Here is a 12,544-nt window from a genome sequence, read left to right on the forward strand (position 1 = left end):
ATCTGGAAGGTTGAAAAAGTCCAAGGGAAGAAACAAATTTATTGTCAAATCATTCTCTAAAATGTGGCATTACAGGAAACAGCACTTCTTCTGCCAAAAAAAAAAAATTTCAGTTGATTCTGGAACTAATGTCTGCTTAATCAAAGACTTGAGCAAACCATTTAGTCCATAAAATAAATAACAATTTCCAAAACAAATTTGCCTATCAGAAGGGCTTTGATTGGCAGGGTGGGATTAAGGCACTCTTCTAATTTCTCATTGTTGCATTTTATTACAACTTTTAAGTGTTTAGGTGGGAATGTACTAACCAAGGTGTAATCCAGCTCTCCAGCAATGTCTTCCCTAGCTTGCCAGGCAGTTCAGAACTTTCAATCTTAGGATTTCAAAACAGCTGTTAGCCACCACAAAGAATATTAATTTCTCATTAGTGTGGGTTTCAATAGAGAGCAACTCAAACAAGACAAGCATGAAAAGCTAGGTTTGTAGGTGATTGTGCTTTAATCTGTGACTCAGATTTTAAAATGTGTCATTTCTGACCATTACCATGAAGGCTATTTGGGTTTATTAAAAACCAAAACAAAGGCTTGCGTTACCAAAGGTAGAGCTGGAGAGTTATTGCTGGCAGTGGACTCAGACCCTGCAGCCATTTATGGGAGGAGCTGCCAGAGCTAGCAGAACACTTTCTATTCTGGGCTTTCCTGCTTTTGCAGTTATGGCTGGAGCCCGGGCTCAGTGCCATCCTGTCTCCATGGGCTGGGCCTTCTGACGTGGAGGCACGATGACCAGAAGCTATTCCTGGTCAACCCTTGCCTAGGCTGTGGCCTACCTGCTCCTCCTATAAAGTTAATCATACACTGAGTTGGCTGGGGTGACAGAAGCTTGGAATTTGTCACCACACCCCCTCCTCCTGAGATTCAGAGTTTCACAAGTGCGTTGAGTGACCAGCTCTTGGCACTGAGCCCTTCCAGCCCAGGAAAAATTAGTTCTTGCTTTTCTTCGAGGAGCTCGGAGGCGAACGGAGTCACACAAGATGTGGGCAGTGAACAGGAAAGGGCAGCCTTTGATGAAGCTGTGGTGTGTGGAAAACTCCAAAGAGCAAGGGAGCTCAAGCCTGGGCAGGGCTAGGGGCCAGTCCAAGTTGGGGACTGGCCCCTCCGGGAGCCAAGCACCGCCAGTGGAGGAGAGGTGTGTTGCAGTTAAGGCAGGCTGTGTGCCAGCCCCACGGCCTTAGTCTTTCCATCTGGCTCAAAGCTGCTGCTTATGAATGCACAGGAGACCTTCCAGAAAAGAGATTCTAAAATACCCTGGGGCCTTTTGACAAAGCAGAGTAATGTCCTACCCCAAGCCCAAAACAAGATAAAAACACTTGTAGTCTTGCCAAATATCTTGCCAGTCTTTATACAGAGGGTCCCAAGAAAATGTATACACATTTTAAGAAAGGAAAAAAAAGTATGAAAATGTAATACTATATACCGATAACAAAAGATGAATACAAGTCATGTGTATATATTTTTTGGCAACCCCAGTACTTATGCATTATCTATTTAAAAATTGATTATTTAAATATTTGAATTTAAAAACAAGTTTCTTGAGATATAACTTACATACAATAAAATTTACCCTTTTAAAGTATATAATTTAATTAAATTTTGGCAAATTGATACATTTATATAACCACCACTTCCAGCATGCCAACGGCTCCCTTTCTAGTCAATCCCCATCCTCCCACCCATCCCAAGCCCTTGGTAACCACTGACTATTTTCTGCCAATATAGTTTGCCTTTTCTAAAATGTCATTTTAAATCAAATCACCCAATCTTTTAAAAAATTTAGTTCTACCCATTTTTATTTTAAAACACTTTTATTATTTAAAATTTTTTATGAATCTTACAGTCTTTTATATCTGGCTTAGATTTTTAAACTAGGGGTGTGTGTGTGTGTGTGTGTGTGTGTGTGTGTGTGTGTAGAAGAAATAGATCAATGAGATAAAAAAACTTAAGCAGTTTCAAAGGGTAAAACTAATTGTTACTTATCTTCTCACCTCTGATTCCTTCTCCAGAAGCAACCACCATCTCGTTTTGTGTGTCCTTTTAGAAATGCAGGAGTACATGAATATAATATATATAAATCACACACACACACATATGCAATCATGCACTTCTTAACGACGAGGATTTTTCTGAGAAATGCATTGTTAGGCCATTTTGTTGTTCTACGAGCATTATAGGCTGCACTTACCCAAACTTAGGTGGTATAGCCTACCACACATCTAGGTTAATGATATAGCCTATTGCTCCTAGGCTACAATACAAGCCTGGATAGCATGTTACTGCACAAAACAACATGAGATTAAGCACAAGAAAAAATGATGCAATCAAGAGAGGTGGCGAGCATGAGGTATGTGAGGCTGCTGCTGGTATAACATGGCATACTATTTTACAGCTAACTATTTTTTATAAGCAGAAAGAGTACACTCTAAAATAACAATAAAAAGTATAGTATAGTAAATACATAAACCAGTAAAATAGTCATTTATTATCATCAACTATTATGCACTGTACATAATTGTATGTGCTATACTTTTATGCAACTGGCAGCGTGGGTTTGTTTACACTAGCATAGCCACAAATGCGTGAGTAATGCATTGTGCTATGACGTTGTGACAGCTATGATGTCACTAGGTGATAGGAATTTTTCAGCTCCATTACAATCTTATGGGACCACTATCACGTACGTGGTCTATAGTTGCCCTAAATGTCATTACACGGCACATGACTGTATGTATACAATATATGCATATTCTAGTCACACTGTCCTGCACTTTGCTTTTTTGACTTAATATATTCTGGAGATTGATTCATATCAGCACATGTAGACCTACACATTCCATAATGGACTGTATGTGCTACAATTGACTTAGCCACACCTCTGTTGATGGATTTAGGTTAATTTGAAGTCTTTTGCTAATGCAAACAAGGAGTTGAAAGTTACAGTGCTCTTAGTAAACAAAATAATACAAAGGTTGCATGTAATTTCTCTATAGTTGTAATTACAGGATAGACTCCATTTTGTTCTTTGCTTTTTTTTTAATTAGCTCATTTCTCCTGTTGTTCCCTCTCTCTGCCTCCTAGTGAATTTCTATTAGTTCTTCACAACCTGTCAATCACAACCCATGCTGGGACACCTTTTCTGACTTCACCTTCCCTGTCTCCTCTCTTCTCTCAGCCTTTTCCCAGGGTTTAGCAAGGTGCGTCATGATGTTGTGATCTGAACTGTGTCCCCTTGGTTTCATTTCTTGTGCGTAGGGCCTAGGTCTTGTTGATCTGTGTTTCCAGCTCACAAATGCCAGGGCCTGGCATAGAGTTAGCATTTAAAAAAATGTTGAATGCATTAGATTTATTTCCCCTGTAAAGCTAGCTAATCACAGGACAATTTATGTTCCCAGTTTTGAGAGTTGTTTTATTTGTGCTTTGATAAATAATGCTGTAGTGAATCTTTTATCTTTTTCTGCCTCTGGCCTTTTACTCTTTTTGGATTATGCACCAGGCTGTTCTTCCACGCAGGGTCACTGGACCAAAGGGTATGGATGTTCCCCGCCCCCCCGCCAATTTTCTTGGATCATATTGTGCACAACACTGGTTTTTTTGGTCAGAAATCTCCTACGAATTGAAATGGTAATCAGAAAACCTTAACCTCTCGTCTCGGTTTTGTCCTGAGACAGGTCCCCTGACCCTGAGAAGTTCCTTCTTTGCCCTATGCCTCAGGTTCCCCGAAAACATAGGCACGAATCTCATTCCTGGGCGAAGGCAAAGCTCTGCCTGCTCACGGCTCTAAAGCCCCACCTTCTCGCTATTCCGATTGACAGTCAATCTGACCAATGAGAGAGCTGTGGGCGAGTTGGGGCGGGGAGGGGGTGCAGACACATGCGCACAGTCCTGGCTCGGAAGATGGGTGGCTGCCGTATTTTGGGCCGCGTCTCGGGTAGCTGGCGGCGAAGGCCAGAGATCCACGCCGCTCGCAAGGCCGCAGGCTTTGGCTCCGAGGCCCGGTGATTACACCGCCTCCCACTTCGTGTGGGAGGGATGGTGGGGCTGGGGGAAGATGTGTGCGGGATCTGGAGTTAGGAAGATAGGGGTTCTCATTCTGGCTTTGCTCTGTGACCTTACACTAGCCTCTTGGCCTCTCCCAGCCTCGGTTTTCTCGTCTGTAAAATGGTACCAATCAAACCTGAATTTTCGGAGAGCTCAGCCCAGGCTTTCTGAGGCATTTGTTAGGATTTGGGAAGAGGTGTGTGGCGCTAAGAGTGGGCAGTACCTCTGGAAATGAATGATTCCCCTGTTGCTTACCTCATCTTTCCCAGGCATCAGCTGCATCCCCGAGGCTCCAGCAAACGGTCGAGGCCCTTGGAGAACCAGCGCTTCCCAGGGCTGTTGCAGCCAGAGAATCTCAGTCGGGAGCAGTTGATTGATGCACTGAGGGCATGTGTGTTGGACCAGAGAGGTGAGGGTGAGAGGGAGCGCTGCGCAGAGCCGCAGGAGAGTAGCCTCCCTCCAAGCCTTCCGGGGGCTGTTTGGGCTCCCCACTGAAGCCTCTGGGGTCAAGTCCTGGTTTTGCTTCCCATCACTGGCATGATCTGGGACGAGCCACATCCTCTCTCTGAGCCTCAGCATGAGGGTGGGGGTGTGGGGTGGGAGGGTGTAAAGAACTAGAGAGTCTCGAACACAGTAGGCACGCACGCCCCAGTGGGAATTGCTCTAATAAATTGCTTATTGATGGACAAAACACTGTCTTTGGAGTCAGATGTGGGCTCTGCAATCAGCTTGCTTTGTGGCTTTAGGAAGAAGACAATTTCTCTGAGCCTCAGTCTTTATTCAGTGATTTATTCATTTTCTCAGCTATTTATTGAGCATAGGCTATGTTCCAAGCACTGTTCTGGACACAGCCATACAGTGCTGAACAAGATAAATACGGTTCCTGCTCTCAGGGAACTGACATTTTCGTGGAAGAAATGGATTAAACAGGAAATAAAGAACAAGATACTTACTAGTGATCAGTGCTGTGAACGAAACAGGGTGTTATGCCGGTGAAGAACGGTAGGAGCAGGGCAGACATTAGATTGTGGGTTTAGGCCTCTGTGGTTGAGCTAAGATGAGATGAAGAAGCCAGACATGTGACAATCTGGGACAGAGAAAACATCCAGTGCAAAGACCCGGAGGTGACAGTGAGCTTAGCATATGCAAGGGACAGAAAGAAATTCAGGTCAGGGTGTGGTTAATAACTCATGTCTGAGAGTTGTCGTGGGGCTACATGATAAGATGAATTGAGAAAGTGCTTTGTAAACTCCAGCTGCTGCTTTTGCTGTTAGTGATGTTCATGTAACATATGTTTCAGGACCACTAGTGACGCTGAACAAGCCACAGGGTCTGCCAGTGACAGGTAAGGGCAGGGGACGGAGATGCACTAAAAGGGGGTTTGATGTCTCTGAGGGAGGGAATAATGAAGAGAAGGGGATGGTGGGGTAAAATTGCCTCTGGGAGCAATTTGTATTTTACCTTTTTTCCCCCCCAGGAAAACCAGGAGAGCTGACATTGCTCTCCGTGCTGCCAGAGCTGAGCCAGTCCCTGGGGCTTGGGGAGAGGGAGCTCCAGGTTGTCCGAGCATCTGGGAAGTAAGTGGTGGGGGCGATAGGAAGACAGGCATCCATCTGTGTGGTTGGGGAACCGTTGCTTGAAAATAAGCCAAGATATTTTCCACAGCTGGCTTGGGATCACAGAAACAGGATACAAAGTAAAGGCGGGAGCAGACAGATCTAGGTTCAAATCCTCAAGTACAAGCTGTGATCTTAGCCAAAGCATGAAACCTCACTGAGCCTCAGTTCCATTACTTAGAAGATACAGCTACTGACCCCTATGCTGTGTATATAGTCACTTCTCCAAGCCCACACTCATGGCACGTGGTCCATGATGTTCTTTCCTCTAATAGCCATCACTTAGAGATGGTACTTGAGAAGAAATATTTCTGCAATTTCACAACTCATGGGTTTATCTGTGGGGAATTTAATTATTTAAGAGCTAATATATATGAAATTACTAGGATAGTAATGCACATGGTCAACTCTGAGAAATTGGTAGTAATTGTTGTGATGTTTGGCTCTGAGCTCCCTGGGGGCCAGGGTAAAATGAGAAACACATTGAGCTACATAGCCCTATTATAAAACACAGGAAGCTTCACTTGTTTCTCAGAAGGAGGTATGGGTAATACTCTGGTGTTGCTTTTTGGCATTAAGCAGGTCAGTGTTCCTCCCTTTCTTGTGGGTGAGCCCAAAGGACTTTAACTTTTGTCATTTGTCTCCTTCCTCCAGGGAGACCTCTGGGCTTGTACTCCTCTCCAGTTGTCCCGAAACAGCAAGCCGCCTCCAGAAGTTTTTCACCTACTCACAGAGAGCCCAGAGACCCATAGCCACCTACTGGTAAGTGGTGCTGGGAGGCAGCATGGCAGTGGGGAGCTCCCAACAAGCTACTGTGACCTCCTCCTGCCTCTTCCGTAGGGCTGTCACTGATGGGATCCCAGCTCCTTCTGAGGGGAAGATCCAAGCCGCTCTGAAACTAGAACACATTGAAGGCGTCGATCTTGTGAGTCAGGGTCTGGGTGGGGAAGGGGAGGAATCTCTGACATATTACCCCTACAGAGGAGTCAAGGGTACAGACTGGGGGTGGCTGGCTCTTCTGTCCCCTAAAATAGGCAAGTGAGCACTGCCTATACTATGGCCCTATCCTGAGCCTATTGGGAGCAAGGAGGGTTTGGGTGTAGCTCCCAGGTATGTGTGAATTCTTGGAGGCTGACATCACAGGTAGTTCCAGTGAAGTCCCCATCCCGAAAGGACATCCTGGAAGGTGTCAAGAGGACCCTCAGCTACTACCGTGTGGTGGCCACAGGCTCTGGCTGTGCCCTGGTCCAGCTGCAGCCATTGACAGGTGGGTCTGAAGCCTCATCCAGACTTTAGAGCTGTATTTGGCTGGGGGAGGCAAGGGGCTGGGAGGAAGGTAATGGGTTAGCGGCAGCCTGGGTAGCATTTGATGGACCCCAAGGGTGTATGTGACGAGGCCCAGCTGGAGGAGGCAGCGCTTCTGCTGTCAGTCTGATGGTCGTTTCTTTGTAGCTCATCTACTTATTTTCTTAGTTATTGATCTCAGGATCTTCTCTTTGTCTTTGGTGTTCTGTAGTATCACTATGATGAATCTAGCTGTATGTGTTTAGTTTTATTTATGTTGCTTAGGATTCACTGTACTTCCAGAATCTGAAGATTAATATTTCATCAAGTCTGGAAAGATCTCTCTTCAAATGTTGCACCTCTTTCATTCTCTCTATTCTCCTTTTGAATACCTAATAGATACGTCTGACTTTCTCATTGTACTCACTGTCTCTTAACTTTTCTTTCCTGTTTTTCATTTCTTTATTTCTGCTGCATTCTGGGCAATTTCTTTAGCTCTACCAGTTAAGTAATTTTCTCTTCAGTTGGATCTAATCTGCCAATTTAACCTATCCATTGACTCTATTTTTCACTTCCACAAGTTCAGTTTGGTTCTTGCACAAATACAAATTGCCTTTAAAAAAATATGGCATGCTTTTCTTCTCATATTATTTGTTCATTTTTGTCTTTAATCATTTAAAACATACTTATTTGTATTTCTACAATTCCATGGTCTGAAATTCTGGAGGGTTTAATCCTATTGTGTTTCCCCCTGACTCTCAAACTTGGTGCGTTGTTTCCTTATTGCTCTGTGATTCACCATTGTGAATTCAGGTTAGGCTCGGCCTTTATTTGTGGAAATCCTTTATTGCCTCCTTGGGGCCTTTAGGAGAGGTTCTGCCTTTGCTTCTGCCAAATGCCTTAGAGCTATCACTGCTTCAGGACCTCTCTAAATACTAGTGTCTCAGATGGAAGTTCAGAGATCACTCAAATAGTAGAGCTCCAAACTTGTATGAGAGCAGGCTCATGGTTGTGAATTCTCAGGGGAAAAACTTTCATTCCCCTCATCTGGTTCTAAGGTGAACATCTGCCTTCTTGGCTGGCTGGCTGGCTTTTTCCCTGGTTCACCCTTATTCCTGGCTTCTAGAGTAGCTACTCAAAACCAAGCCCCCTGGATAGTAAGATTGGCAGCACAACTAGAATAGAAACATTGGTTCTCACATGCTCTGGATTTGTTTCCCTTTTTGTGTTTTGGTCATGGGGACCTTACCTGCCTGTGTGCCCAGCTGTGCATTTAAAAGGATGATTGTTATATTTTTCCAATGTTTCTAGGTAGTTTCTAGCAAGAGGGTTTTTAGATTATCCAGTCTACCATATTGCCAGGCATGGAGGCAGAGGTATAGACCCTGGGTTTGAATCCCAGTTTATGGAGGTGGGCAAGTCATTTCTTTTTAAGCTTTGGTTTTTCTCTCTGTAGAATGGAAATGATGATATGACCCATCTTACAGGGCTGTCATGAGGATTAAACAAGTTTACACTGTGAAACATTTTGTACCATGTCTAGCACATTACCCACCCACCCCACCCTTTTCTGTATTTGTCAAGGTACTTTTTGGTTGTGAGTTTCCCAAAAACACCAGTTCAAATTGGTATAAGCCAAAAAGGGGAACTTAATGGCTCACGTGACTTGGCTGGATCCAGAGGCCTAGACGCTGTCATCAGGAAGCTGTTTCTCTGTTTCTTCTTGCCTCCTGCTCAGTGGCTTCTTTCTCCCGTAGGCTCTCCCCTGGTGAAGGTAAAGATGGCCAGGAGCTCCAGCAGCTCTAGGCGTACACCTCACCAGTTTAGCACTTCAGCGGGAAAGTGTTCCTTATTCCCCGTAGCTTCAACACTAAATGCAGGGTTGCCTCTCTTCATGAGTGCATCCCACAGGCCCGGTGGATGGACAGTGAGGATTGTCCCAACTTGGTCATGCGTCCTGCTCTGGAGGCAGGGACAGTAGCATCCACTTCACTAAAACCACCTGATCTAAGAAGGGGGTGGTGTTTCCTCAGAGGAAAGGGGGAGACACAGTAGTGGGTGGGATAGAAAGAGCAGCTGCTCACCGTTTGTCCTGTCTCCCAGCGTTCCCCAGTCAGCTACAGGTACACATGGTACTACAGCTCTGCCCCGTGCTCGGGGACCACAAGTATTCCGCCCGCGTGAGCACTGTCCTGGGCCAGCGCTTCCTACTGCCCGCTGAGAGCACCAAGCCCCAAAGACAGGTACCCGAGCCCACCTGCCTCCTGCAGTCTGGGGGTGGGCTGGGGGACCAGGGTGGGCAGCATCTCTGGATATTGGCTATGCAGCTTGGGGCTGGGAGGCAGTCCTCTCAGCTTCCAAGGCTATCTGTGGCCCTGTCTTGCTGTGTGGCCTTGAACAAATGACACCCCCTCTCTTGGGCCTCATTCTGCCCGTCTGTTCAATACGGGAATTGAACTGGCTGATTTCTAAAGGCCCTACTAAGCCTGTCATTGAATGTTTGGTATAAGGGGTAAAAGAGGTCGTGTATATTAGGGTAACTCTATCTGCTCTAACAGAGTAGCCCCAAAGTTCCAGAGTCTTCACACATTAATTTCCCTCCATGTTAAGTCCAATTAATGGGAGGGGGTAGAGGTGGACTTTGCTCCCAGCAGTCCTCACTGACCCAGGCTGTTGCTAGTCAGCCAGCAGATAAGGGGGTACAGTGCAGGTTCATGCAGGCTTTCATGGGCCAGGTCTGGAAGCAGCATACGTACGTACTTGCATGCCCAATCCGTTGGCCAGAACTCAGTCACACGGCCTCACCAAACTGCAAGAGGGGCTAGGAAGAGTAGTGTAGCTGTGTGCCTAGGCAGAAACTGATGTGGTGAACCCCTAGCCAGTCCCTGCCATCGTGTTTGTGTACATGTATGTGTTTGAGTGTACATGTGTGTGCGTGTACATGTAGAAAGGAAATAACTACAGATGTGGAGGGAAGGAGGAAAGTACTTGCCTCACTCCTGTTTTGCTTAGAGCTGGTTGACAGTCACCTGGCTAAATGCTGACATGCCTCTCCCACTCCAGGTCTTGGATGAAGCCCTAATCAGACGCCTCCACCTGACGCCCTCACAGGCTGCCCAGCTGCCCTTGCACCTCCACCTGCATTGTCTCCACCTCCCAGGCGCCAGGCCCAGGGACACCCCCAGCGAGCTTTTGGCACCCTTGCCCCCTTATTTCTCCAGGACCCTGCAGTACCTGGGGCTCCACCAACAATAGTCTTCCTTCTGTTCCATTTCCACTGGAAAGCAGTGAGTGTTGGGGGACTGCAGGCCGAGGAGAATGTGTTCAACATGCAGGCAGGCCATGGTGTAAGACCCTGGGCTCTATGGTCAGATTAATCTAAGATCAAATCCTGGCTAGGCCACTTGCTGTGTGGTGTCAGACAAATAACTTCACCTCTCTGGACTCGAGATAATAAAAATACCTAACTCATAATATGGGTTTGAGGATTTGCTGAGGAAGTAAATGTTTTATCGTGCACCATGCTTTCTGCTGAGTTCAATGAGTGGTCTTTTATTGGGCTGTTTCTGCCCCAATTCTAGCTGGGGGGAAAAAAAAATCTTAGATTTTCTTAAATTGTGGTAAAATACATCTAGCAAGATTTCCCATCTTAACCATTTTTAAGTGTACAGTTCAGTGGTATTATGTACATTCACAATGTTGTACAACCATCTCACCATCCATCTCCAGAACTCTTCATCTTGCAGAACTGAAACTCTGTAACCATTAAACACTAAGTCCCCATTCCCCCTGCCCCCAGCCCCTAGTAGTCACTATTCTCCTTTGTCTCTATGAATTTGACTACTCTAGGGAATCTTGTGTAAGTGAAGGTGTGAGATTTTTTTACTTTAAAAAATTGAGAAATATATTAAACATACAGGGTACATAAAACATCTATGATTTAAAGAATTATAAGGTAGCATCCATATAACCATCACTTGGGGCATGAAATAGAAACATGCTCTCCTTTCTTGTAGAGCAGCAGTTCTCAACCTGGGCCCCACATCAGGACCCCTCTCAGGAAGCTTTAAAAAATTCCCATGATGCTACACCCCAAAAATACTGGTTTAATTGGTCTGGGATGGAGACCCCTAGCATCAGTCTCTTTCAAAAGCTCCCAAAGGGGTTCTGTTGTTCAGTCTAGGTTGGAACCACTGCTCTGAGGAGAAAATTCTTTCCTTGTAAGTTTTACCTCCTATGTATGCATCTCTAAATGATAATCTATTCCATTTTGCCCAAAGTTTCATTTCCGAAGTTTCTGTAAATGGAATCATGCTGTATATATTCTTTTGTTTGTCTCTCCACACTGAGAAGTGCATCTGTGTTGTATGGCATGGAGTTTGAATTCCAGTACTTGAATATACCACAGTTTATCCATTCTGTTAATAGACAGGTCATGTGGCTGTTACCGCAATGCTGCTGTGAACCTGCTTGTAAGCATTTACTAGTTGCAAGAATTTCTGGATCAGAGTATATGTATCTTCATTTGACTAGTGGATTAGTCTTCTAGGGCTGTCATAGCAGATCATTCTGAGTGACTTAATAGTGATTGTTTCTCTCACAGTTCTGGAGGCCAGAAGCCTGAAATCCTGGTGACAGACGTGGCTGTGCTCTCCAAGGTTCTGGAGAACCCTTCCTGGCCTCTTTCAGCTTTTGGTGGCTCCAAGCGTTCCTTGGCCTGTGGTTGCATCACACCAGTCTCTGCCTCATCTTCACACGGCCTTCTCCTCGTGTTTGTGTCTTCTCTTCTGCCTCTTATAAAGACACTTGTCATTGGATTTAGGGCCCACCTGGATAATCCACTCATCTCACGGTCTTTACAAAATGTAATTACACCTACAAGGACCCTTTTTCCAAATAAAGTCATTCGCAGGTTGCAGGCAGGAACCTATCTTGGTGAGGCGGGGTGGGGAGGCACCATTCAACAACCCCTGACAACTAGGAAATACCAACCTTTTTCACATGGGTATGGCTTATTGGGTATTTCCTTTTTAGGCGCCCTTGGTGCCTTGCTGAGGAAGGGACAGACCCACTCCTGGAGAAAGGCTGGGGTTTAGGCAAGGTCCACCCTTCCCTCTATGTCTCATTGTAAATCTTGTGCCCATTAGATGTCATTCTGCTGTCAGCCCACCTCCTCCTCTGGTCTTGGGGATTGGGAGGACTCCCAGTGGTTGGCCATTCTGGCCATGTGTCCCAGCCTCCGGCCCACTGCCCTGTGATCTTGGACAAGCCATGTCTTCTCATTCAGACTCTTCTGTAAAGTGAGGCTTACCCCCGCCCCACCCAAAGATCAGAAATGCCAGGGGAGTCCCTGAACAGGAAGCCCCATGTCTGCTGCTAGGTGGGAATTCTTGGCCTTGCTTCATGGAGGAGTTGCTGATGTCCTCTAACTCTTGTTCTGGACTTTGGGGTACAGAACCCCACCCTACCCTCTCTTCACACTCCAGGAGAAATGGAGGCATGCCTAGAATACTTCACTTGTTCCTTTTTATTTGGCGCCGCACCCAGGATTGG

At 45.7% G+C, this 12,544-nt stretch overlaps 1 protein-coding gene across 2 annotated transcripts; it reads left to right on the forward strand.

The window, feature by feature from the left end:
* Positions 1 to 3,923: 3,923 nt before the first annotated feature.
* On the forward strand, positions 3,924 to 12,539 carry RPUSD3 (RNA pseudouridine synthase D3). 2 transcript variants are annotated; one of them, XM_033131970.1, is made up of 10 exons: positions 3,924 to 4,048; positions 4,361 to 4,500; positions 5,392 to 5,436; positions 5,569 to 5,668; positions 6,362 to 6,469; positions 6,548 to 6,632; positions 6,851 to 6,974; positions 9,095 to 9,234; positions 10,055 to 10,278; positions 11,595 to 12,539. In XM_033131970.1, exons 1-9 carry the CDS (start codon positions 3,924 to 3,926, stop codon positions 10,244 to 10,246), a joined length of 1,059 nt encoding a protein of 352 aa, XP_032987861.1. In that variant the 3' UTR covers positions 10,247 to 10,278; positions 11,595 to 12,539. The 2 variants fall into 2 exon arrangements, with proteins under 2 accessions (XP_032987861.1, XP_032987862.1); XM_033131971.1 differs by lacking the exon at positions 11,595 to 12,539 and having other exon boundaries at positions 6,838 to 6,974; positions 10,055 to 10,190.
* Positions 12,540 to 12,544: the final 5 nt, after the last annotated feature.

This window comes from Rhinolophus ferrumequinum, chromosome 17, assembly GCF_004115265.2.
Source record: "Rhinolophus ferrumequinum isolate MPI-CBG mRhiFer1 chromosome 17, mRhiFer1_v1.p, whole genome shotgun sequence".
NCBI lineage: Eukaryota > Metazoa > Chordata > Mammalia > Chiroptera > Rhinolophidae > Rhinolophus > Rhinolophus ferrumequinum.

Excerpts from the sequence above, each read along its gene's own strand:
- RPUSD3 (XM_033131970.1), top strand. The coding sequence starts at position 3,924 with ATGCGCACAGTCCTGGCTCGGAAGATGGGTGGCTGCCGTATTTTGGGC. Across the intron at positions 4,049-4,360 it reads GGCTTTGGCTCCGAGGCCCG|GCATCAGCTGCATCCCCGAG; the intron begins GTGATTACACCG and ends CATCTTTCCCAG. Across the intron at positions 6,633-6,850 it reads ACATTGAAGGCGTCGATCTT|GTAGTTCCAGTGAAGTCCCC; the intron begins GTGAGTCAGGGT and ends CTGACATCACAG.